Source organism: Nelusetta ayraudi, unplaced genomic scaffold, assembly GCF_046127955.1.
Source record: "Nelusetta ayraudi isolate G7.1 ecotype Tasmania unplaced genomic scaffold, CSIRO-AGI_Nayr_v1 ptg000026l, whole genome shotgun sequence".
Classification (NCBI taxonomy): Eukaryota; Metazoa; Chordata; class Actinopteri; order Tetraodontiformes; family Monacanthidae; genus Nelusetta; species Nelusetta ayraudi.
In genome coordinates this window covers 4,469,495-4,495,158 of record NW_027466076.1, presented here as the reverse complement: position 1 = coordinate 4,495,158, position 25,664 = coordinate 4,469,495, and the positions used below count along the sequence as shown (strand labels likewise).

The following is a 25,664-nucleotide window of genomic DNA, read 5'->3' as shown; positions in this document are numbered from 1 at the left end:
ACTTTCAGAAACACATGTATCAGTTTTGCGCTCAGATACACTCAAAACTATACTTTTCTCTTTAATTGGAAATAATAATGATCATTTGTGCACAATAATTAACAGGATAATAACAGAATGATATCAGTATCTCCGTTGTGTACTTTGAGATACCTTTGGGTGTGATTTTTACTTTTCAAATAAAAATTGATTGAACCGATCAAACATGCCACATGATAGCAAAAGCCATTAATTTGCACCCACAGTCCCCAATAAGTAAAAATAAATAAATAAAACGCAAAATAGAAGAGAAAGCATCCACAGAACATCGTGCAATCAGAAGGAGAACAAACCCAGATGGTGGATAAAGCAATACAATATGCAATGGTGTTCAAGTGGTCGCACTTTTCGGTTTGATTGGAGCCATTTCACCCCCTAGATTTCCAACAACAGACCAGTATGTGGGCCATTCCCTTATTGTGGAGGGAAGCCTGCTCCAAATTAAGGCCAAATATCAATAATCGATCAATAATTGCTATTCATGGATAACAACAAATGAGCTTGTTATTTTTTTTATTTTTTTTTCCTTTAGCACGTGCTCCTCAATGAAAGCGACGGAGCGTGAAGGTTTACCCCCACAACGCCACCATTGGTTTAGACGGCGATGACGTCACCGAAGCAGCCTTGGACCGTGTTTGCGCGGAGATGTTTCAGTCAGTGTGTTGATGAGACTCTGGCTGCCGCTTCTGCTGCTGCTTCTGCTGCTGCTGCTGCTTCTGCTCGGGACTTTCTCATCCACACAGCTGGGAGCCTTCAGGAGGAGGAAGCTGCAGTTTCTTTCTCTTTCTCCCGCTACTAACTCTTGGGACTTTGCTTTTATGACTTTGATGAAAAGGCTGAATTACAGACCCATGCGCACGACCTCTTATAAGTGAGGTAAGTTCAACTTTTCTCATTTTGGGTGATGGTTCAAAGCGGGTTTGTTTGGACTTTGGACTGTGACTGACTTTTCGCGGGAGTTGTTCTTGTTGTTGCTGTAGTTGAATATGTGAAAGTTGCAGTGAGCTTTGGTTCTGGCTCCACGCGTTCCAGACGTGAACCGGAATTTCCGAGACATAATCACAACTATCCCTACTCTAGTTATCCGCCAACGCTGCGTCTGGGATGTTGGGAAGAAAGCAGACTGCGGGGGTTGTTGCAACTAGGGGGCGCTCTAGTGGTCCGTACCACTGGGCAGTTTGGTCCTGAAGTTACGGACCACCAGCTTTTCTGTCCTCTCGGTGTTTCTTCACCGTCTTCCCAGGCCTGCAAACAAACAAACAAACAAACAGATATCATTGAAAGTGAAAACAGGAATGAAACACTGGCTCCTTGTCGATGTGCCAACTAAACAGAACAGGTGTCAACCTGCAGTGGACTTGCAGGGGTAAAGGGGAACAGAAATAAGTGTAGAGTTATCAGTGAAACAAAGGTGACGTTGCTTGTTTCCTTCTATCTTTGCTGGCTTGTTTTTCAACATCTGGACCAGGTTTGTGCATAAGAAAGCAGAACATCTCTAATGTTACCCCCCAGTCTTGTGTGTCTTGTGTCTGCTCTCTGTTGCTGTACCACCTGTCAACGGCGGGAACACGCAAACGTTAACGAGTGCATTGAGGTTGTGAACTCACCAGGCACAACAACAACGAGTCAGGGCTGTGACAGTCTGCTGACACACTGTGTGTGTGTGGAAGCAGCCTCACGGTGGTAGACCTTACTGTCCTTACTGACAATATAGTATTATCGTACCATGTCGTTGTATAATATTGTTTATGGTATCATATAGTTGTATCGTATCGTATTGTATCGTCGTATCGTATCATTGTATCGTATCGTTTAATCGAAACGTATGGTTGTATGGTATTGGTGTATGGTATCGTCATTTCATATTTTTCCTGCGGAATTCAGTCACCTTGTGTTGTGTTGTGTCATTTGTCCCTCATATCATTATCGCGTTGTCGCCAAACAGAAGCGCAAACAACAGACAGCAGTTGGATGTGACCCAGCGTCAGGTAGCAGGAAATGTGCGTTAAATGGTCTTTTGCTTGTAAAGTGCTCGTGTTGCATTGTGTCCCAACAGCGACAAAAGTCAGTTGGCTCAAGTGGTGCAGCTTACATGGTTGACGCCGTACTTGGCTCATGTCAGACATGGGAGAAGGTTGATACAGTAGCAGAGTTTCCCCAGTTCCCATGTGTATGATGAGACAACCTGAGACTGGAATCATGTGAGCTGGTTTTGGTGTGTGAGGGGGGGTGGGGGGGTGGGGGGGGGGGGGCTTTGATCTTTTGCTTTTCCTTTTTTTTTTTGAATGATCAGTGCGGAATCTCGCCACCACCACCACCAGAGTCTAATTTCTTTGTCACAGTTGCCGAATATTATGGGTTAGCCCAATTGGGATTGTGATTTATGGCTTTGTGAATATAAAAGTCAAACGATTGATTGATTGATTGTGCGACGGAGACTTTTTATTGGTCGAGGCACAAGTGATGTGCGACGACGATGCAGGCGCCGCCGGCTAAGTGTTATTCTCGGATGTGTCTGATAAGAGGGTGGCGTTGTGCTGCCTCCTCCACGGTTGATTGGCTGATTGGGCTCAGTTGGGTTTTGTGAGAAAGTGTAGCGACAAGCACGTAAAAAAATAATAAGTGGAACTTCGCAAAACAGGAGTAAACCACAGAAATATGTGGTTGAACTTTGGTTTTTGGTTGAAGTGTCCAAATTTATACATATATATATATATAAATACATATGTAGTATTTTTGCAGGACTTGAGGAAACAACTCTGCAGCCTATATTCTAAAAAGAGCAAATCCAGGTGGAGGGAAAAAATATCTAAATTGTTTAATTCAATCTGATACAATTGTGAAGTGATCTAATTGAAATGTCATTGAGAATGTAAGAGGTTTTTTGATCAAATGGGTTTCTGTCCCTTTCATTCACTTAAACAAACACATGGTGGAATCTCCGCAGTGAAAGAGCGAGAGGGAAGGGTTGCTCACACTGCAGGGGACGCACAGCTGACCACTGAAACAGAGTGGCCAGCAACAACAACAACAACACACACACACACACACACACACACACACACACACACACACACACACACACACACACACACACACACACACACACAGGCTCCCACGTTGTGTTTTTTCCCATGGCGCGCGGCCTGCTCAGGAAGCTTTATTCCAGAACGTGCCGCTGCTACTCCTCTGTTTGCTTAGCATCGTGGCAGTGATGATGGTTTCAGGCCGTCAGAGCCCTGTACTGTAATCAGCCTGAGCACTTTGTCAGGCCTGACCAACATCCATAAGAGAGACAGCTGTGGCTGGCTGTCTTTATCGTCAGCCTCAGCTGTTGTTTTGTCAGCCACCGCTGACCAAAAGAGAGCATGATGGGAAGCGGCTCAACTTGCGGCCAGTTAGCGCCCTAACCGGGGCCGCCGTCACAGATGAAAGGAACTGGGGGGGGGGGGGGGAGAAGACGTGACGTCGAGACTGATTTCCAACCAAGTTCATGCCTAAACACGAACTGCTGTGAGTGGCTGTATAAAAGATTCAGTTGTGATTTTTTTTTTTTATAGGCAAAAGCTTCATATTCTGCCATAAATATATTAATTAAAGTGTATACTCACAGTACAATAATATATACATATACATTTATATACACACATATACATATATATACACACATATACATATACATATATATGTATATATATATATATATATATATATATATATATATATATATATATATATACATATATACATATACATATACATACGTATATATATATACATATACATACATATATATATATACATATACATATATATATGTATATATATATATATATACATACATATACATATATATACATATACATATATATATATACATACATATACATATATATACATATACATATATATATATACATATACATATATACATACATATACATATACATATATATACATATACATATATATACATATATATACATATATATATATACATATACATATATACGTATATATATACATATATATACATATACATATATATATACATATACATATATACGTATATATATACATATATATACATATACATATACGTATATATATACGTATATATATACATATATATACATATACATATATATACATATATATACATATATATACATATACATATATATACATATACATATATACATACATATACATATATATATACATATACATATATATATATGTACACATCAAGTCAAAATTGTAGCATCTCTCACTCTCCCTCCCCCTCCTTAGCTTGCCAGTGAACTACGGCAGCCTGCGCACCCAAACCTGGATACCTCGTTCACCTTCTTCTTAATTGGTTAATGTGAGGATGCAAGTTCGCAGACTAATTACGAAAGTATTTAGTATACACTTTTGTTCATGTATTTATGGGCAGTATGTTAAGCTTTTACAAATATGAAAATCATAAATCAAGCCAAATTTTGCACACTGGACCAATAATGCACCAAGCTGGTCAGGCAGTTACAGTGAATGCAGCCACACGGTGAGACGGAAGAGGAGATCGGAATAGCGGATGTGTATTGATCATGTGATAGCAAATCATCAATATAATGGCTTATGGATCCATTGGAGACCTTTTGTAAAGTTTGATTTGAGTCACGACACTTTGCTGCTTTCATATTTTTTTTTTTAAACTTCTCTTCACACAAAAAAATCCAAGGCAGACTTTCCCGTTCCTTTCCATCTTCATTCTTTTTCATTCGAAAATGCTCTATAAATAATACGACGCAGGGTTAAAAGTTTGGAACAGTGGGATCTTCTGACGACAACTGCGCACGTCGGAACAAGAGCGGAACAGAGAACAGCAGAGTGTGTGGGACTGAGAGGCGTCAGCCGCTGGTGTGACTATCAGAAGGTTTCCAGCTCCACTTGGACCTTCAGCCCAGGGCACAGCGCCGCCCTTGTTTGTGGAGCGGCGCAGTTGTTCCAGGTTGGGAGGGTTTTCAGTGCTGCTCCCTGCAGCTGTGCCGTCTCTTTACTGGCTGAAACCTGAGAGGACGAACCCTCGAGACCCACCAAGGACCCCCCAGAACCCCCGCGGCTCCATAAAAGTGCCTGAGCAGACACGCTGTCAGCAGCCACCGAGCCGCTGGAGGAACCCATCTTCTTCTCCTCCTCCACCTCTTCCTCCTCCTCCTCATCCCACACTTCTTTATCCTACTCCTACTCTCCCTACTCTGCCTTCTCCTCCTTTTCATCCTCCCCTCTTTCTCCTTCCAATTCTCCTCCTTCTCTTCCTCGTCTTACGTTCTCCTTCTCCTCTTCCTCCTTCCCCTTCTTCTTCTCCTCTTCTTTCTTTTCCTCCTAATCCTCTTCCTACTTTTCGTCCTCCTCCAACTCTTCGTCCTTCTAATCTTCCTCCAAGCTTCAGCCTCATTGGCTCATGGAGGAGAGGAGAGGAGAGGAGAGGAGGAGAGGAGAGGAGAGCTCTGTCCATCAAGCGAGCCGGGGTGATAAAGTTACCACATCTGTTTCTTTATTATCGGAAGACGACCAGACGTCGTCCGGGCGGACGCGCTGACAAATCCCCCAACAAGGTCCCTCCTCCTCCAGAGACTGAAGTGATACGTTTGTACTCGTCGCTTTGAAAGAGATTTTGGAGCCTTTTGTAGAAGTCTCCTCTTTCAGAGAACATCCACCTCGCGCACGTCCTGGAGATTTTCATCCTCTGAGGCCACTTATCTTTGTTTGTTTTGCAGGGCACACAATTCAATTCAGTAATTTCAATAATTTATTTACGCAACATGATAGAAGGTTGGCTAGCAGCGTTTTTATTTTTTTGGTCGCGACTTCATGATAAGGAAAATAAATATGTGGGTCCTGAGACTCCACCAGTTGGGACTCGTTGCTCTAAACTCTCTTCCAGACAGACCAGGAAGTTCTTACAACTGCAGGCGAAATTGTGAAACCCAAAGTAATTGGAGCTAAAATGAGGCCCCCATGTGATGAAGTCTTTGCTTCTTTGCTAGCCATTAGAATTTGGCCGTGGCCGCTGGGTTTGGGCTTTATATTTTACTCACTAGTGTTCTGTGGTAAGCCGCACGGCTGTGTTTGAAGTCTGGTTTCTATTCAAGCTGGACAGTCATTTGTTTATCACCTTCCTGAAACCACCGACTCCAATAGGTTCGCCTGTGGCTAATGGCACCTGAAAATGCAAAAAACACAAAAACAAAGAAACAATACATTTATACAGAGATTTACATGGTAAATTACTAGCAAATAATGTAATTGTACAGTGATTTTTTTTCTCAATGTTTGTATTTGTTAGCGTACAGATTTGCTTGCTCAACATTCTCTTTTGGTTTTGCTCTCACTCAAAAACTTCTAGTCTTTATACATAGTAAAATATACTATATCTAGTGTATATGTAGGCAGGTCTGGAAAACTTGTAGTTTACTTACCTCATCTCTGAATTAAGACTCTCAACCAAATTGGAAATGCAGATTTAAAATCTTTCCCAAAATATTTATTTTGTAATAACTCTGTAATAACCCTGTGTCCCTCTTATCTCCTCCTATTTGAAGGTGCAGCTGTAACCAATATGGCCGTGTTTCTGCGCTGCCAAAGAGTCGCACTACTGACTGTGGCCTTCTGCTTTCTGCCATTCATCACTTCATCCCTCCACTTGGAAGACCCCAATGTTTGCAGCCACTGGGAGAGGTGAGTCATCATGCTCCAACCAGCTGGTGAAGTTGTCACTTGCTCAGCAAAAAGAAGAATGACACTGCTCAATGTGCAGTCTATATTCTGAATTTGTGACCTTTGAAACTATTAATTCTTTCTCAGAGTCCAAAGTCCTGCGTTGTTACGACTCGATAAGATCAATACATTTATGATGTTGTTCTTTCACTTAAAAAAACTGTAAATGTAAATGGGTGCGATGGTTGAATCTGATGGTGGAACAGATTGAATCGGCCACTGCCTGCAGAACCTGGTCATGGTCCGAATGGTACCGCCCATCTCCCAAGGCCTTGGGACAGCAGGTCAAAATGTACTCAATAGTTCCCCTCTTCTGACAGATTTTGGCAGGTGATGAGTCCCGCAACAGGACCAAGAGCTTGGACTTTCTTTCTAGTGTTGGGCTCCTACCTGGCCTAGGTGGTGGCCTAGGACTCCTCCATTAGACTGCTGAACAGAAGAAGAGGTCAAGGTCTTGAATTTCTTGGGAAGTTTAGACTTGTCCACAGTAGAAAGACAAGAACTGAGGTCAGCTGACCTGCGGAGCTGCAATCAGATTGTAAAGACCCATTCTGTGTCTGGGATCCCTCAAAGATCACAGATGGAATCTTTGTGTCCCTCAGAAAGAGACTGAGAGCCTGATGAACTGGTTGCTTACCCTGCCTTTCTTAAGGACAAGAGACCTGGATTTGTCAGGCTTCAGGTTAATTCCTGCCCATATAATGAACCTTTTACTGACCCACAAGTATCCACCCGCTGCTGGGCATCTCAGGTCAGGTTGACCATGTATAGTGGGGCATATATGGATGTGTCGGGTGCCAGATCTGGACAAAGGGCCATGGCACTCTGCTGCGGTTGATTTCACAAGCATTGTCAAGAAAACCCCAAAAATATCCAGGAACCTCGAGAAGATGCCGCCACCTGGTGCTTTTTAACACCATCTCTACAATGAAAAAAGTGATTGTCAGGGGATGCTGAACGTCCACTCTGACTCTCATGTGTAATTGTCAGAAAGGATTAGGTTTGGTTAAGATTCTTTTCTAGGTGTGTTTGCAGGACTGCATAAATAGGGACTCGTTTTTGAGTTTTGCCTTTCTACAGCTGCCTCTTTATATATTTCATATAATATAGAAGGTATATTTTAAAAACAGGAAATGATCATACTCAGTTTGACAATCCTCATTAAGTGCAGTTCCTTGCTTGGGGTGGGAAAAGCTCACGAGGCAGTCACAAGTTTATTTTTGGGTCCTTTTTATTTTGTTTGCCTGCAAGCTACAAGCTCCGTTTGCAGGCGCAAACTTTACAGTGCAGAGAGCTAAATGGTGTTCACAGTCACTATTTGACTGAAGTACAAGGGTTAAGTTGGGACAACTGGACTTGTTCTTGCAATCTTGAAGACGTTTCGCCTCTCATCCAAAAGGCTTCTTCAGTATCTGATTGAACTGCTTGTCTCTGACATCACTGTCCTGTATTTTTGTGTGGTTTCAGTTACTCAGTGACCGTGCAGGAATCCTACGCTCATCCGTATAATCAGGTTTATTACACCAGCTGCACGGACATCCTCAACTGGTTTAAATGCACCAGTCACAGGTGAGGACAACGTCATTCAGGCCAAAATTGGTTGCCTGTGCAGGGCACGGTGGTTATTAAAATGACTGTATAGCTGTGTTTGCATGTTCATAAGCCCAAGAGTCATGCTTTAATTTAAATCAAAAAGGTCCATCACTCACTCAGACCCATTATTTGCACAAATGAATTCAAACATTTTTGCAAAAAATGTATTTTGCATTTCATGATGAACCCAAAGACCCAAACCCAGAAAATAGACATGGTCTCATGAAGATTAACACACACAATACCTGATTGCATGAGGATCATTTGACCATAATATATTTGTTGTATTGTATTTTCTTGGAAATGCTGAGTCAAAGTGAGCTTTTAGAATCCAAGCCACTGCTCATGGTGGTTGTGTCCTTGTGGTGTGTGATGCTGTCAGATGATTGCACTCTGTCAGCTGCTTCTATACAGCCACCATAACATGAGATCAACTGTGAAGCGCCGAGAAAACATCCCTTCGGTTTTTCAGGAACATAATAACCTACATAACAAACTCAATGTGCAATTGCGTAGTTTTCTAATTATTTCATTTTTGGACTTTTGGACCAAACAGTCATTTCTTCAGGAACGCTATTTATTGTTAGTTGTCACTAGTTGTGAACAGATAGTTCGGTGCTTACTGTCATTCTGTTTAATTGCTACACAGTTTCAGGGCATTCGTTACCATGTGCTCTAATGAATGAGTCTTTGTCTTGCTTTTTGTTCAGGGTTATTTATCGGGTAGCATATCGCAGAGGAGAGAAGACCATGTACCGGAGGAAGTCCCAGTGCTGCCCGGGCTTCTACGAGAATGGCGAGATCTGCTCTCGTAAGTGTATTCACACACATGCAAGCTCACTAGCGAGTGGATGCATGGGTGTAAATCCTACGGCATGAGGTCGTGTCAGACGTGCTCCTTGTCTCAGCAACTTGTGTGCATCGGAAGTGGTGTCAAGACTCCAATTAAAACTTGAGTTAACAGCGGTTCTTTACCCATCACAAACATTGTTTTTCTATGTTGACTTCATTTTTTGTAATTCCTCTCCACCCCAGTTGTGTTTCCTCCTGTTCTCTTTGGTGACAGCAAATCAAATCAAATCAAACTTTATTTATATAGCACTTTTCATGCATGAAAAGAATGCAACCCAAAGTGCTTCACAGATTAAAACAAAAGTAAAATGTCAAAACATGCAGCAAAATGAACAAACAAATCAGTTGGTTTTCTCTTTGATAGTGCAAAAGCCATGTTATAGCACCTTATAAATAAAAGTTGATTGATTGATTGGTTGATTGGGGCAATGTACTACCCTGATTACACTAACCAGAATTAGCCTCCATCCTGGCTTGGAGGAACCTGTGTTAAACAAACACTCACTGGCAAATAAGATGCAGTAATCAGAAGCTAAAGTCAAACACAATGCGCCAGTTTCACTTGAAGTCTTTCCATGACCAGTTTTTTATTGCCATATTTAGGTTTTGCGAAATTCTAGGGGTCACGGAAACGCAGCTAATGGCTTTTACAGGTAACAAAGGTTTTACTTCCTCGCCCCCCCGCCCACAACCACCGACTGTCACTGTTAGCCAGCAGGCGGCGACAGGTGTGACGCCGCACACTGATGAAAACAACAACTGTTGTGCAGCAGACACAGTTTGACAAGGGGGGGAAAAAACAAATGGCAGCTCACATCCTGCTGTTATGATGGTTGAGGTTTGTCTGGGTGCTGTGGTGCAGATGGAGCCCAGTTCATTTCTCACAGAGGCCATGATAAAAGACTCGGGGAGAAAAAAAAAGGGGGGGGGGGGATTTGTTTTGGTCTGAAAAGGCCCTCTTGTGTAAGAACTAATCACATGCTGCTGCCTGAGCTCTCCAACACAACTCTGCAGGAAGTGGGCTTTGCCAGAGCTCCATTTAGATGAGGCTGAGATTTCTTTCTTTTTTTTTTTTTTTAAGGGAGTCAAATTGGTTTTAAATTCATTTTAATGCATTGTTTAGATGGAGCCAGCTTGCCCTACCGCATAATAGTGTGTGAAGATAAATGAAAAAAACAATCACACAGTCTAATTTAAGGAACTGGTTTGTGTACTTGAGCTTTGTCGATCGGTGAGGAGAGACAAAGACAGATTTCCAGTGCATGGCTATTGTTCTGCGCAGAGAGCAACTCAACTTTTTCTGTCACTTCAAAAGGGGCAGTGTTGAGAAGGACATTTTGACAACACTTTCTATTTAGCGAGTAAGTAACGAAGCCAATCAGCTGTGCGATCAGCCTCAGACTTCCCTCTGATTCACAGCAATAAGCTTTGCAACCTCCTATGAGGGACTGAAATTACAAGCCTTGTACAGTTTTGTTTAGTATTGGACAATTGACAGTTTGGTCCCGGCCAGAACTGGAGAGCCTGGTTGGAAACAGTAAGCCTGAAAGAATGTATTGTATTGCGCACGCCTTCTCTCTCTGCTTTTTTCTTTTTATACAAGGTACTTGTTTTCTTTTGTCGTCGTTGCTGACAGAACCAACTTTCTCTCGCTCCCCTTGTTTTGTCAGCCCACTGTGCGGAAAACTGTGTTCATGGCCACTGCATGGCCCCCAACACCTGCCAGTGTGAACCAGGCTGGGGAGGGTCGAACTGTTCTAGCGGTAAGTCCTCCAGCTGCTGCTGTCTGTGACAAGTAACGTCTTTGACTGTGAGACTGATGTTCTCCGCTTTGCTTGTTGGCGAGAGGAAAATCAAACCGAGGTGTCGTGTTACCGACTACTGCACTGTTCCTGAACCTTACCAACGCTCCGACACGCCGCACAAACAAGACACATTGTTCAAGACCATTTGGGCAAAGTTTGATTACGTCATTAAAACTTTTATGTTGTGTAAAACTACATGTTAAAAGTAGCATCCTGTCAATCGTTTTACATTTAGTTGTTTTGTGTTTGGGAAAAATGCTTTTTGGGCCACCTGGGATTTTTTTCCGCAATACCACACACAGCCACTGGGAAAAATCAGTACGTTCTTAAGGTACATCCACGGGTGAGGCGCTGGTATCATACCAGCGCCTCTTACGTAGAAAGAGGCGCTCCACCTCTTACGTAGAAAATCCAAACAGCCCATCTAGAAATGCACAAGTTGTAATATTTCCTACTTGGTGTGGTGGAAAATACACATGATGCTGGAAAAAGTCTGTTTTTCATAATAGGTCCTCTTTCAAATTGATTTATGGGCAATTAAAGCAAATGCTTATCATCACTGAAATCCTCCATATTCCATCCATCCATCCATCCATCCAACCATTTCACCCTGTGATGGAGCTGTGAGCAGCACTGATGCCAAACCACGGAATCACTGAATGATCCCCAAGTCCAATTAGTCCCTTGATCGAGTGTCAAACACTCTGCAAGTCTCAGAGATAGCAGAAACCGAGCCGGAGTTATGACCCACAACATTCCGAGTGTGACACATTCCCAATTATTTTATTTCCTTACAATAATTGTTTCCAATAATACTTTTGTTTGTTGGTTGGTTTTAAACAGACAGGCCATTTGTCAGATGTACCCGAGATCTCCAAAGATGATGATTTGCCGATCGCTGGGCAACAGACACAGCACTGCGTCTGCGTACTCTAGTGCTTCTTGGAAAACACAGAGTTTTCACAGTGAGATGCATTGACTGTGTTTAACAGGTCAGCAAGCCCCAACAAAAAGTCTGATGATCAATCTGGGGACCAAGACGGCAAAATGGTTGAAGGCTTTGTTCAGGGAGAGGCGGGGATAATAAGAGGAGAAAATTGTGTGGCAGGAAATGACCTGGGGCGCTGAAACTTGTGATTAAATACACATGATGCTCAAAACGAAGCAAGATGCTTGCAATGAAGCCGCCTTAGCTTAAAGATTGTAGCACTGTTCGCAACAGCATGTTTTCTGTGTATTTGAGGACCTACACAGGATACATATGCAGTGTTTGTTAAATTGTCATACAGTATTTGTCTGGTTCTGCAGTAATTAAACAGTGGGTGCCACAATCACAATCGATGTGAGTCATATCTCAGTGATAAGGACTCTGGAAGGGGCTGGAGAGGAGCTTTTATGGATCAACAAATTTAGATTGTGGTGTAATTGAACTGATAATTGGATGCGACTCTTGGGAGTGTTGTTGTTGTTGTTGTTTTGTGAACTGCTCTGGCTCACTGCTGTGATTACTTGGAAGAGACCGAAGAAACGCCACATACCCTGAGTCACTGCTGTGGAATAAAACCACACTATTATGAAAGGGGGACAATTAAGACATTATTGCAGTTTTTTATTGGAATCAGATTTTTTGAACTGTAAACTGGAACTTGAAAATGCTTTTTAATGAGTACTCTTCCATAACCATGAACACAAAACAGCAGTTGTGACATCATACCAGACACCGGAAGTTCTATGTCTTTTTTTAAAATTTACATTAAACAAGGTTCCCCCCCCATTACCAAGAGACAGTAACTGTGGTATTTAGCCTGAATAGATTCAATCTCAATTCTTGAGACTCTTTTTATGTGAGGAATATTGCTAATTAAGTTACATGAGCGACTAGATTACTTATAAAACCATGTATTCGACGTTTGTCTCATTTCAAACATGAAATGAGACAAACTGAAGAGGGCTGAGAAAAGTAGTATTGGCAATTAAAAGTGGGGGACATGCATTCCGAGCGGACAAGGGAAATTGGAGGGCTGCCACTACCCACCCACTCCCGCCCTCCACCCGCCGACCCCTTCTGTTCCCATGAGTACACCGTGCCTGGTATTCTGGGTAATTACAAAATGGATGCAGAAAAAACCATTGGTCCTTGTCCCAGACAGTCACAGTTGGGCCAACTCTGAACAACTGGCCGCTCACATTACCGGCTCAGGGCTTCCTTTTTTTTTTTTTTTTTTTTTTCACTTTTTAGTTCTTTTCTCTAGCGTAACATGGCACACCGCGCTCGCAGTGTAAGTTGGTTTTAAAGCCACAAAAAAGGTGGATGTTAGGTTTCGAGGGAGAGAGATCCGTCCCCAGACTGCACTGCACTGCACTGCATGCGTCCTTGTAACTCAATCCTGAAACAGTCTCCGTGTTTGTTTCCGCCCGTCGTGAATAGGCAGATAAAAGGGAACGCTTCTCTTGTTCTCTGACAAGCAGACCAGAAGCTACAAAAAAAAAAAGAAAACCCCAGAGTCCGGGGCCTTTCTTTAATCTAGGTCAGGTTTCACAAAGGTTTTACAGGGGCATCTTAATCTCCCCTTCCTCCTTTATTTCCCACCCATCCTTCCCCCCCTAAGACCTCACAACTGTTTGTCAGGGCTAGACAGCCTGAGGGGAAGAGAGGATGCACTTTACATGTCAGGTCAGAAGCTGGGTAATGCGTGAGAAATAGCAAATCTCTTGGTGCCTATCATGAAAATCCTGTTTCTGTGCTACACCGAAGTCTGTGGAATCTTACCAAACAGAGGAGAAACTGTTTTTTTGTTTGTTTGTTTTTTTAGAGTTTAGGAGATGAGTCTGTGTCAATATCAGGATCTCAAATAGGAGAGCCTGGTGTTGATACCACCACTGTGTAGTTGGTAAAGAATGGATTTTTTTTTTTTTTTAATATGGGATCGTTCATTTCCTCTAATGACAGTTAATTTAAACAGATGCACCTAAGTCTTCCCTAGTCTGAGGTAATCGTGTTGTAAATCTATGATAATTACACAAATATGTTGGAAGTTGGCCCATCCATTCATTTGCTCCTTAAGGGATGTCAGTCTAATACTCTGTCAAACTTTGTCACAGCCAGCGCCGCTAAATTAGATATAATAAAGCTGAGCAGCAGTAAACACTTAAATGCCTGCTGGGTCGCAGTAACTCTTCAGCTCTGAACTCACGTTGAGCCTCTTGATGAGAGTCCCATAATGAAAGGTCTCTTCTGACTGACGACCTTTCCGACTTGCTTCTATTTTCCCCCAGAGCTAATGCTGGTGCGGCGCATGAGAAACAAACATGTGGCCCAACACCTTAAGTCCGCAACTTTATTGTGGGTAAACTTGGTCAAGCTCTTTAGTGCCAGTGGTAATGGAAAGTCCACATGTGTAGCAAATCTGTCTCGTGTGCAAGAGGCGAAGTCTAATTAGGGCTTAAATCCGGCAGTCAAAGGTTGATTAGATGGGTTTGGCCGTAGTTCGCCACGCCGCAGAATAATTAAGTCTCTGGCTGTGCAAGCATATGGTTTTCATGTCAGTGATGAGGAGCAGGTCTTTGGTTTCGGCTTCAAGAGTGTAATTTACAATGTGGTGGCGCGGAGCACAGTGTCAAATTTGATGTTTTTGTTTTTGTCCGAACAGTGCAGCTCAGAACTAAAGCATCAAACTTTCAGACCATCAGGGAGACATTAAGACGTTGAAGGACTGCCGAGATGTCCAGTAGTCGACTGTTAACTGATAAAAAAAAAAAAAAAGAAGAGAATCCCACAGATGTGTCGCTAAGATGTAACATGGAATCTAAATTATTTTCCTTCACTTATCCACTAGCTTGCGACAGTAACCACTGGGGGCCCCACTGCACCAAGAGGTGCCAGTGCCAGAACGACGCACTGTGTAACCCCATCACCGGAGCCTGCATCTGCACCCCTGGGTACAGGGGCTGGCGCTGCGAGGCCCCGTGTGAAACAGGAACCTATGGCAACGGATGCCTCCAGAAATGTCAGTGCCAGAACGGAGCCACCTGTCACCATGTGACCGGGGAATGTCAGTGCTCTCCTGGATACACAGGGGCATTGTAAGTAGACCGGAATGTACCGCAGAGAAAGAAAAACAAACAAAAAAAAACAAAAAACGAACAACAACAGTTGCGTTTGAAATACTGCTTGGTAAACTCACGGATTGGTTTCTGAAAGTTCATTTCTGAATGAGACTTTTGAGGTATCCGCTGCGTGTCTGTTCTCTTTTGCTTGCAGCTGTGAAGACCTGTGTCCTCCTGGTAAGCATGGGCAGCAGTGTGAGGAGAGATGCCCGTGTCAAAACGGAGGAGTGTGCCACCATGTGACTGGAAAGTGCTCGTGCCCGGCAGGGTGGATGGTATGTTCAACATTTTCCCAGACTCAGTAGAGTGATCGGGATGAAAAGTAAAGTGGATAAATGATCCTTATGACTGCTGGATGCAACGAATGATGGAATGATCAATCAATGAATCAATCCATCCATCCATCCATCCATCTACCTATCTACCTAGCTCACGAAATATGCAGATGATCTTTGCTTTAGTGATCTCACTGCACAAACACGAACGCACAAACCCCAAGCAGAAGCGTGACACCGCACACAAGTTAAATGTTTAAAGTTCAGGTAGTTCAGCACGAAGATCAGCGTCTAGTCAGCACGAACGGCATTTTGAGGTCACAGTAGCTCGCAGGCATGTTGACCGAGATTTGAGGTGTTCGAGCTTCTCACATGATAAAAGCTGAATGTATGCTTCTTTTGTGGTCTATGCGTAAAGGGTACGGTATGTGGTCAGCCCTGTCCAGAAGGCAGACATGGACAAAACTGTTTGGAGGAGTGTCAGTGTCACAACAATGGTGTTTGTGTGTCGTCGACTGGAGGTTGCCTCTGCAGTGCCGGGTACACAGGTGAACGGTAAGACTAACATTTGGCAGCATTGTGTTATTTATTTATATTGCTTACGTATACCTTTTTTTTTTTTCCATTTAAAATGAGTAAGCTCGCTTTCACAGTAAAGAGTAGGAAACTAAGATCATAGACATTGAAATAAAAGACAATTTTATGACAATGGTTAAAGTTTTGTTAAAAAAAAAGTTTGACATACTGCCAAAAGTAAGGTTAGGTGAGCTTAGAAAAGCTGTTTCGTGTAAGACACCAGCGACACCAGAACAAAACAAAATGTGCCTTGATGTGTCTCCTTCTCCACAGTTGCCAACACGAGTGTCCAGTTGGCACGTACGGCGCTGGCTGCGCAAAGAAATGTCGCTGTGAGAATAACGGCAAATGCTACCACATCAACGGAATGTGTCTGTGTGAGCCCGGCTACACCGGGGAGACTTGCGCCACCCGGCTGTGCCCTGAAGGAAACTACGGCCTCACGTGCGAGAGGAAATGTCCGTGCCATCCTCGGAATACCCACAGGTACTGTCAAGCAAAGTGAAGGGGTGTCCAGAGCTGCTCTTCCTCTATAATACCCCCCCCCCCGCTCAAGGTCAAGTGGGTAATAGTTGGAGATTTTGAAGAAGAAGCAGCAACAGCAAGTGGTTTGATTTCAGACTGCAGCGTCTTTCACTCTCCCTCCCCTCCCCGTGAACTACGGTGGCCTGCACACCCAAACCTGGATTCCTCGTCCACCTTCTTCTTCGCTGGTTTATTTGAGGAAGTGAGCATTCACCCTAATTAGAAAAGGCGCTGGCAGGCAGCTGGATTGTCCACACTAGGCCTCCTTAGAAATATGGCGGTGCAAGATGGCAGTTGACTGGGAGCAATATACAAAAATCATAAATCAAGCTGAATATTACACAATAGACCTTTAAAACACAAGACTCGCTCTCGCTTCAGACGACTCGCTGCTATTGGTTGGGGGGGCCGGCACAGCTGTTGGCAGCTGTTCTGCTCTTCCTCAGTTCAAGCTCTGTCTTTGGCCAGTCAGCTGTAGGTGGCGCCACTGGCGACAACAAACAGAGCAGAGAGTCCACCTGTCAGAGTCACGCCACCGCAGTGCACAACTCTGGGTTTTCTCTCAGGTCCGGACCACCGCGGTACCATTTGCTTGACACATGACCTTGGATTGAGGGGGGCTGTTCAGGGGTGGGAGGTAACGAAGTACAAATACTTTGTTACTGTACTTGAGTAGATTTTTCAGGTATCTGGTAGCTGGTAATGATGATCCAGATGCTAAGGCAAGACCTCTGACCAGTTCGGCCCAGATTATTCTGGCACAACTTTTTTTTATTTTTGCAGAATTATCAATGAACGTAATGTTTCATTCACAACAAACAAAAAAAAACTTTATTTTAATCATATTTCAGAACCTGTACTTTCTTACTATTACTTGATCATAGGAGTTGAATCAGTCCTAGTATTTTATTACACAGGTATCTGAAAAATTTACTTGAGGACTGCATGTGAATACTTTTGCCACATCTGCTGGATTAGCATTGCCCTACGATTAGCGTTGCCCTTCTGTCAGTTCTTTTCTAAAGATCTGACAAACTATCTACACCCTTTTTAAAGTTATGTTATAGTTTTGATTCAATATATGTTTGTTGTTTTTTCTAAACATTCCTCAAACTGTACGCTTCACTCCTACAAACATGTTCTCATACTGTACTGCTCAGTAACGCGAGCTAAACGACGGGCCCGAAGGACAAATTGTGGATTTGCATGGAAAGCTGATAACCGCCATCGTTCTGAACACATATCGCATAGCTCCGGAACAGGGTTTAATTTTAGTTCATGCCTGCATTGCAACTTAAAAAAAAAAAAAAAAATCACCCGCCACCATCACAGTTTAACTGGTTTAAAAAAAATAAAAAAAAAAGAGGTCAAGAATTCCATTAGCCTCTGTAATCAAAACCCAAACAAGTTCTCCCAGACACCTGCGGGGGCTTTTTAAAGAAATACTCATTTCCCCAAGTACCTATTATCAGCCCGTCTAATTTAAAATATTTTTTGTCCCCCAACAAAACTAAAATTAGCATGTAAACTAAACACCAGGGTCTCGCAGCGAGGAGCGAAACCATTAAGGGGAGACACGTCTCCATTAGCCCAGCGCTCCGACGCCAGCAGCTGCTAGGCTGTTTACACGAAAGCTGTTAACTTGAAAAAGTTACCGTGGGATTTCCCAGCGGAGCCGGGAGTAAACAATTTACTACTACAAAAGTGTTACGGACCGTGGTATGTGATTCTCTTTAACCCCCTCCAGCTGCCACCCTATGTCAGGCGAGTGCGGGTGTCGGCCCGGATGGTCGGGCCTCTACTGCAACGAGACGTGCACTCCGGGATTCTACGGCCAGCGGTGCCAGCAGGTGTGTCGGTGCCAGAACGGCGCCGACTGCCACAGCGTGAGCGGAGAATGCATCTGCGCTCCAGGCTTCACGGTAAAAACAGCTCAGAATCACATCTACCGGTTAAAGTGTTGTGAGTGAGTCTAATGTGGGAATCCATCATCCATGTGAAAGTATACATACATACATACATACATATATATACACATACATATACATATACATACTGTATATATATTTTTTTTTTATTTTTTTATTTTTTTGTTAAAGGAATTTTAAGTATATATATTGACGGAGAAAATGTTGGGCATTTATTTTTACAATTCAATTCAATCATTTCATTAATTTAATAGACATGATAGAAAGTGGGCTACCGCTTTTTATTTTTCGTAGAATAAATTTGGGTCGCGACTTCATGATGGGGAAAAAACGATGTGGGTACCGAGACTCCAGCGGTTGGCAACCACTGTTCTCAGGGTGGAGGAGGGCGTTGCGTCTTTAGCGAATGTAAAGACCATCAACCACTATTTTATTCCTGGTTTGACAGTGGAGTCTTGGCTCACCACTTCCTCGCCTTGACATTTCGCAGGGTCCCGACTGTTCTGTCACCTGCCCCGAGGGAAAACACGGGGCCAACTGCTCTTCCAGCTGCAGATGCAAGAACGGAGCCCAGTGTTCACCGGTGGACGGCTCGTGCTTCTGTACTCCCGGTGAGCAAAGGCATCGAGGGAAGGGAAGACAGACGGTGGTGGAACACCAGGATGTCAAACCGACGACGTGGTTGTTTTCAGTTGAATTAATACAAAGACAGTCAATCGTATCCGTTCGTTTCTGGCATTCTCTGACTTGACTCACCCCATGGCCAAACACATTTATTATTCATTCCCTTAGTAAAGAAACAAATCTAACTGAATCCTGCTGGTGCCGCGTGTTGAAATCTTCCCGATACTCTGGATGGTACAGGCTGGCTCGGACTGGACTGCTCCATCAACTGTCCCAGTGGAACCTGGGGCCCAGGCTGCAACCTCACCTGCAAGTGTGGCAACGGAGGAGCGTGCAACGCGCTGGACGGCCGCTGCACGTGCACTCCGGGCTGGAGAGGGGAGAGGTGCGAACACCGCTGCCAGGTGAGAGCGTGGCTCAACCTCCTGCGGCCCTCAGCAGCACGGCAGGGGTTAATTCAACATCGTCCTTTTTGAGTGGAAAATGATAAGCAGTTCAATCTAAACTACAGCCCCCGGTGTGTTGATGCTGTTTGCAGGACGGCACCTACGGCTTAGAATGCAGAGAGCGCTGTGACTGCAGCCACGCTGATGGATGTCACCACTCCACTGGTCACTGTCACTGCCTCACCGGCTGGACCGGTAAGACCAACACCTAGTCACACTTTTCAATGTCGCCGCCTTTGAAGCCTTGCACATGTACATTGCCAGAGTGACCTTCCATTCACCCATTCACACACACATTCACACACCAATGGGTGGCTGCTGCCATGCAAGGCACTGCCAGCCCCATTGGGAGCAATTTAGGGTTAAATGTCTTGCCCAAGGAGACACACACACATCTATGCACATATACATATAATGTAACAAAAAATCTCTCTCCCTCTCATATATATACATATGCATAAACATATATGCAATATTATAATAAATCCCCCCTCCATCTCTTTCACTCCATAGGCATTCACTGTGACAGTGTTTGTGCAGAGGGCCGCTGGGGTCCCAACTGCTCTCTCCCCTGCAACTGCAAGAACGGAGCTTCCTGCTCTCCAGATGAAGGCACCTGCGAGTGCGCCCCAGGATACAGGGGCGCCACCTGCCAGAGGAGTAAGTACTGCACGGCTGCGCTTTCATCTTGCTTCTAACTTGCTGACTTGCTTCGCAGACCTCTAAAGGTCTGTGAAGGTCCCCCAGTGGGAACATGAGTCGCTGTGGTTGTGATGGGACTGATCCTCCCTCTGCAGTTTGCTCTCCGGGCTACTTCGGCCACCGCTGCAGCCAGACGTGTCCGCAGTGTGTCCACAGTAACGGACCGTGCCACCACGTCACAGGACAGTGTGATTGCTTCCCGGGCTTCAGGGGGGCGCTGTGCAACGAGGGTGAGTAGCAGTGTGCTCTTCAAAAGCTTCAGGAATTTGGAGGAATGATTGATCACAACAGCTTTGCTAACTTCATCTTGAAAAAAAATTAAAATGTTAATGTTAAAGTAATTAAGTAGCTTCATATTATATTTAATTTGATTTAATATATGATATATTTATCAATATCTTCCCTCCTCAACGTGTTGCCTTGGGCACAGTCTGCCCTAGTGGACGCTTTGGCAAGAACTGTGCTTGGAGCTGCAGCTGCACCAACAACGGCACATGCAACCCCATCGACGGCTCCTGTCAGTGTTACCCAGGGTGGATCGGCAGCGACTGCTCCCAGCGTGAGTTCACGTCACGCCAAGGAGATATGAATGAATGCAACATATGAAACCTGTAAACCTTTATGGAGGCCGTGGTTCTCGACCGGAAAAAAGGTGGTTTGCCATCTCCGGGTCGGTGGGGAGCCCCTGCCTCAGGTGGCGGACTTCAAGTATCTCAGGGTCTTGAGGGAGAGATGGAGCGTGAGATGGACAGGCCAATTGGTGCTGTGTCTGCGGTGATGCGGCCGCTGTACCGACCTGTGACCCATTTTGTGCTAAACTAGTTTTGCGTACTAGTGTAACGACAAGCATTGGATAATTAGGGCATGACTTGAAGATATAAATATATATTTTTTTTTTAAATCAATTGACCAATACATATTTTCCAGAAGCTCAACAGTGACCTCTGCCGGTTAACATGTAACATGCCAGGGCTGCTACCTCAGGTGTCTGGATGAAGTTTGCATGTTTTTACATAGGCCCACATTTCACCAGGTGCTCGCCTTCCGCCCAGTGTGACAGTGAAAGATATATGTTTTGGTTACAGACTGTTTATTCAACAGTTAATTTCACTAATTATCAGTGTCAGTTAAAGACTAATAACCGTGAGTTAAGTTCCATAACAATCCTGTTGCGTGACTGCGTCAGGCTGGTGCTACTATTTGGGGGGTAATGGATGAAACTTTTCATCAGCACGTAGGAACGGCGTGAAGCTACGGACCTTTTCATTTTAACTGAACATTACACCTTTTCTTGCAGCTTGTCCACCTGCTCTGTGGGGACCCAACTGCATCCATACATGTAATTGTCACAACGGGGCCTACTGCAGCGCCTACGATGGCGAATGCAAGTGCACCCCAGGATGGACCGGCCTCTACTGCACTCAACGTCAGTCAGTCAGTCGCCTGCACACACACATAATATACATACAGGCCAAATATGGCCTGCAGGCCAGAGTTTTGTCGGCCTAATTCTACGCTTCCACGGTGTGCAGGTTGCCCGCTGGGCTTCTTTGGGAAAGACTGCTCCCAGGTGTGCCAGTGCAGGAATGGAGGCGACTGCGACCACATCTCCGGACTGTGCACCTGCCGCACAGGTTTCATGGGCCGCCTCTGCGAACAGAGTACGTCGGGCGTTTCCGTCTGCAGATGTGGATTTTTTGGGGGGGGTTATGATTTTGGATTTTTCCAACCGCTGCTCAGTGCTGAATCGCAGCAAGATAATTGTCTCAGTCTTTACAGAGCTTTTACCGAAATATTTCAGTAATAGAATTGTGCATTTGTTGCTTACAAATTTAAAAACTTAATTCTCCTCTTCTGCAGGCAGATCATTCCTTATTCAGCTATGTAAATAACTTGTTTATATATTTCATTTCTTTTCACTCTGCACTTGTCTTTGCACTGTATATGCTGTTGTACCAAGAAGATTTCCCCAATGTGGAATAAATAAAGGCATTCTTCTTCTTCTCCTCCTTTAATTTCTAGAGTGCCCCTCTGGCTCTTATGGTTACGGCTGCCGCCAGGTGTGCGACTGTCAAAATAACTCCACATGCGATCACATGACTGGGACGTGCTACTGTAGCCCAGGCTGGAAGGGGACTCGTTGTGACCAAGGTAAGTTCTAATCGTACCAAGTCTTCCCGACTCACTTTCACTCTATTCCAATTGGCAGTTGGAGTCATGGGAAACTGCAACAGTTTCCACTGGGATAGTTTCCAGGACAGACGAATGAATGGATGAATGCAGAAGTGTTGCAGCACTGGAGATTGGTGTTAGTCTGAAGACCGGTCTGGAGACCACTTTTTAAGGTTCTCGGTCTCGGACTGGGTGGACTCAAGATTTCTGATCAAGAAACTCGGTTGTGACTCAGCCAACAGTGCAATGAGAGATAATACTCGAAACGAACCCCCCCCCCCCCCCCTTGCAGCTGGCGTGGTGGTGGTGGGCAGTCTCAACAGTTTGACCAGCGCGGCCATACAGATGGACACGTACCAGATCGGAGCCATCACGGGGATCATCGTGCTGGTCTTGCTGGGCCTCTTCTTCCTCCTCCTCTTCATCGTGCACAGGAGAAAGCAGAAGAGCAAAGAGCCCAGCATGCCTGCGGTGACCTACTCCCCTGCTATGAGGGTCCCTGCAGACTACACCATCTCTGGTACGTCATCATGCATCTACTACTTGCTACTCTCAATACTCACAATCAAATTGTAGTCAGTGATCACTGGGTTTCCTCTGAGTGATGGATGACTTCAGTCGGTGCAATCCCGGAGAAAGTTTGTCACTCTTCTCTCTCATCTTCAGACGCCCGCCCGCCACCGTGCGAACCTCTGCCCAGCAGCTACTTCTCCAATCCCAGCTACCACACTCTCACCCAGTGCATCAGCCCTCCGCACCTGAACACCTGTCCATACGGAAAGGTAGGAGTTTGAATTGGTGTTTGAATAAAGAGGTATACACAGAGTCCATGTCCGTTGCAACCATTTATGACGGAATGAGTCTCATGTGGATCTTCTGCGAGATGAATCGTGTGTCTTGGATCTCGTTGAAGGCAAAGAACAACCACCTGTTCCTGAGCAAGAACCTCGATCACAGGAAAAAGCCTCCTCACGTCAATCACTCGGGCACTCTGCCCCCAGACTGGAAACGGACGAGCTGCTTCAGCGACCTGGGTGAGACTCCAACATACAGCAGCATTTGCTGATACTTTTCTCCAAGTTTTGAGAAAATCTTTCTTTCACAACCCTGGTTTTCTCACTGTAAATATTCTCTCCGACAGGAGCCTACGGAGTCGATAGAAGATACCTGGGGAACTCTTTACAAGGTGGGTGCTACAATCACTAGCCATGACTACTGTAGATAGATAGATAGATAGATAGATAGATAGATAGATAGAGTTTTGTTGAAATATCAAATATCCAAGGAAATTATGGAAGTAAGATGCCAGAGTGCAACGTGGTTTTGATTGACCTGTTGACTGTTGACAGATCTGATGGACAGCACACACTACCGCGCCAGCACCAGCTCCCTGAACAGCTCGGAAAACCCGTACGCCACCATCAAGGACCCGCCCGTGCTGATGGCCAAGAACACCGAGTGCGGCTACGTGGAGATGAAGTCAACGGCCAGGCGGGACTCACCATACGCTGAAATAAGCAACAGCGGCCCGGAAAATACAAGAAATGTCTATGAAGTTGGTGAGTACTCAAGGACAAAGTAAAGGTCACCCATCATCGTCATCGTCATCATCATCATCAGCCAATCAGAACGAGCCCAGACACAGCAGCAACGTACGACGCTGTGACGTCACGCGGGGAATAAAAAACACTTTTCTTGGGATTCTCTGGGTTTTTATCTTTTTTTGACATATTAAAAGTCCCTGACTTAAAAAGCTGCAATGGAAAGATTTATTCTGAACTAAGTTTCAGGTCACAGTCGTCTAGTCAGCCATTTTACAGGCATTTCTTTTTGTATTGCGGTCTATGGGAATAACGCTTTTTGAGCCGCATGGGTTTATGGCTGCAGCACCTCGAGTGGCACACAACGTTTGGAAACGACTAACTTCACCTTTTGTTTTGCTTTGTTTTTGTTTGTTATTTTTTCCCCCAGAGCCAACTGCAACCACAAGCCAGGCAGCGAAAGACAACAGTGGCCACAAACAGTTTGGCCGGGAGCTGTACGATTTACCCAAGAACGGCCACATCCCCTCCCACTACGACCTCCTGCCCTCCAGAGAGGCCCCGCCCTCCGGCTGCACGGAGCCCGACAGCGAATGAGTCCCCCGTCGACAGAGTGGACGCTCGCTTCACTCGTTTTCATGCTGTTATACTTTTTCTAAAAGAGATGAACATACATATACATATACATATGTATATACATATACATATGTATATACATATATATACATATATATATATATATATATATATATATATATATATATATATATATATACATATATATATATATATATATATATATATATATATATACATATATATATGAGCTTTACAGCTATTTTGGAGATACGATTTTCACTGTGTGGGGGAAAAAAGACATTTGATCAGTGATCCATAATACCCTCATAATTACGCCTTGAAAGTCTTAACTACACAAATTGTGCAAGTTGTAGTACCACAGACGGGCAGCACCATGGAACAGTGGTTAGCATCTCACAGTAAGGAAGCCACAGGTTGAGTTGTGACCCAGGACTTGTGGTGTGCATGTTCTTCCTGCGTCTCTGCAGATTCTCTGTAGAGTTTTTCTAGAGGTTCTCTAGAGGTTCTCTGCAGGTTCTCTGGAGAGTTTTTCTAGAGGTTCTCTGGAGAGTTCTCTAGAGGTTCCCTGCAGGTTCTCTGTAGGTTCTCTGGAGGGTTCTCTAGAGGTTCTCTGGAGGTACTACGGTTGCTCCCACGGTCCAAAGACATGCATTTTACGCTAAAAGGCAACTGTAAATTGTTCCGTAGGCGTGAGTGTGAGTGTGGAAGGTGGGTTTGTCTCTCTGTGTTGGTCTGGTGCCTTATCCAGTGTGTAAATCAACCGTTGCCACAAGGCAGAACCTGACAATCAACATTCGTCATCGTTCGTTACCCGTGATTGGACGCTTTCTTCTTCTTTGTACCAGGGGAGTTTGCTGTTCAGGGTGGCAGATTTCTTTCATCTGTGATTTTGGATTTTCTTTCTTTTTTGTAAACCATTCTCCAGACAAGTCACCCATGTAAGTACATTTTGTGTTAACTAACCACGTCTGGGGTCCTATTGGCTGCTGGGATAAAGTCCTTGTCCAGCGAGGTGAGCTTGGATGAACCTGATGCGGCTGCAGGCGATGTACACTTGCCCACTTTGATTGCCAAACAAGTTAAACAACATCACCCCATCACAATTTACACTTTCTTC

The 25,664-nt window shown here is 44.4% G+C and overlaps 1 protein-coding gene across 1 annotated transcript; it reads left to right on the top strand.

Annotated features, from left to right (window-relative positions):
- The first annotated feature begins 128 nt into the window (after positions 1-128).
- On the top strand, positions 129-24,643 carry megf10 (multiple EGF-like-domains 10). Its single transcript, XM_076029219.1, has 25 exons — positions 129-915; positions 6,627-6,762; positions 8,269-8,370; positions 9,105-9,205; positions 10,917-11,009; positions 14,888-15,134; positions 15,313-15,433; positions 15,852-15,988; positions 16,283-16,495; positions 18,282-18,456; positions 18,953-19,073; positions 19,327-19,490; positions 19,625-19,727; positions 20,046-20,192; positions 20,330-20,464; positions 20,665-20,793; positions 21,532-21,660; positions 21,767-21,895; positions 22,257-22,385; positions 22,699-22,926; positions 23,073-23,188; positions 23,320-23,440; positions 23,548-23,592; positions 23,756-23,965; positions 24,378-24,643. Exons 2-25 carry the CDS (start codon positions 6,644-6,646, stop codon positions 24,542-24,544), a joined length of 3,381 nt encoding a protein of 1,126 aa, XP_075885334.1. The 5' UTR covers positions 129-915; positions 6,627-6,643; the 3' UTR covers positions 24,545-24,643.
- The last annotated feature ends 1,021 nt before the right edge of the window (positions 24,644-25,664 follow it).

Bases quoted from the DNA above. Each gene is read 5' to 3' on its own strand.
- megf10 (XM_076029219.1), top strand. From the start codon at position 6,644: ATGGCCGTGTTTCTGCGCTGCCAAAGAGTCGCACTACTGACTGTGGCC. The intron at 8,371-9,104 runs GTGAGGACAACG...CTTTTTGTTCAG, and splicing joins TTTAAATGCACCAGTCACAG to GGTTATTTATCGGGTAGCAT. The intron at 16,496-18,281 runs GTACTGTCAAGC...AACCCCCTCCAG, and splicing joins CATCCTCGGAATACCCACAG to CTGCCACCCTATGTCAGGCG.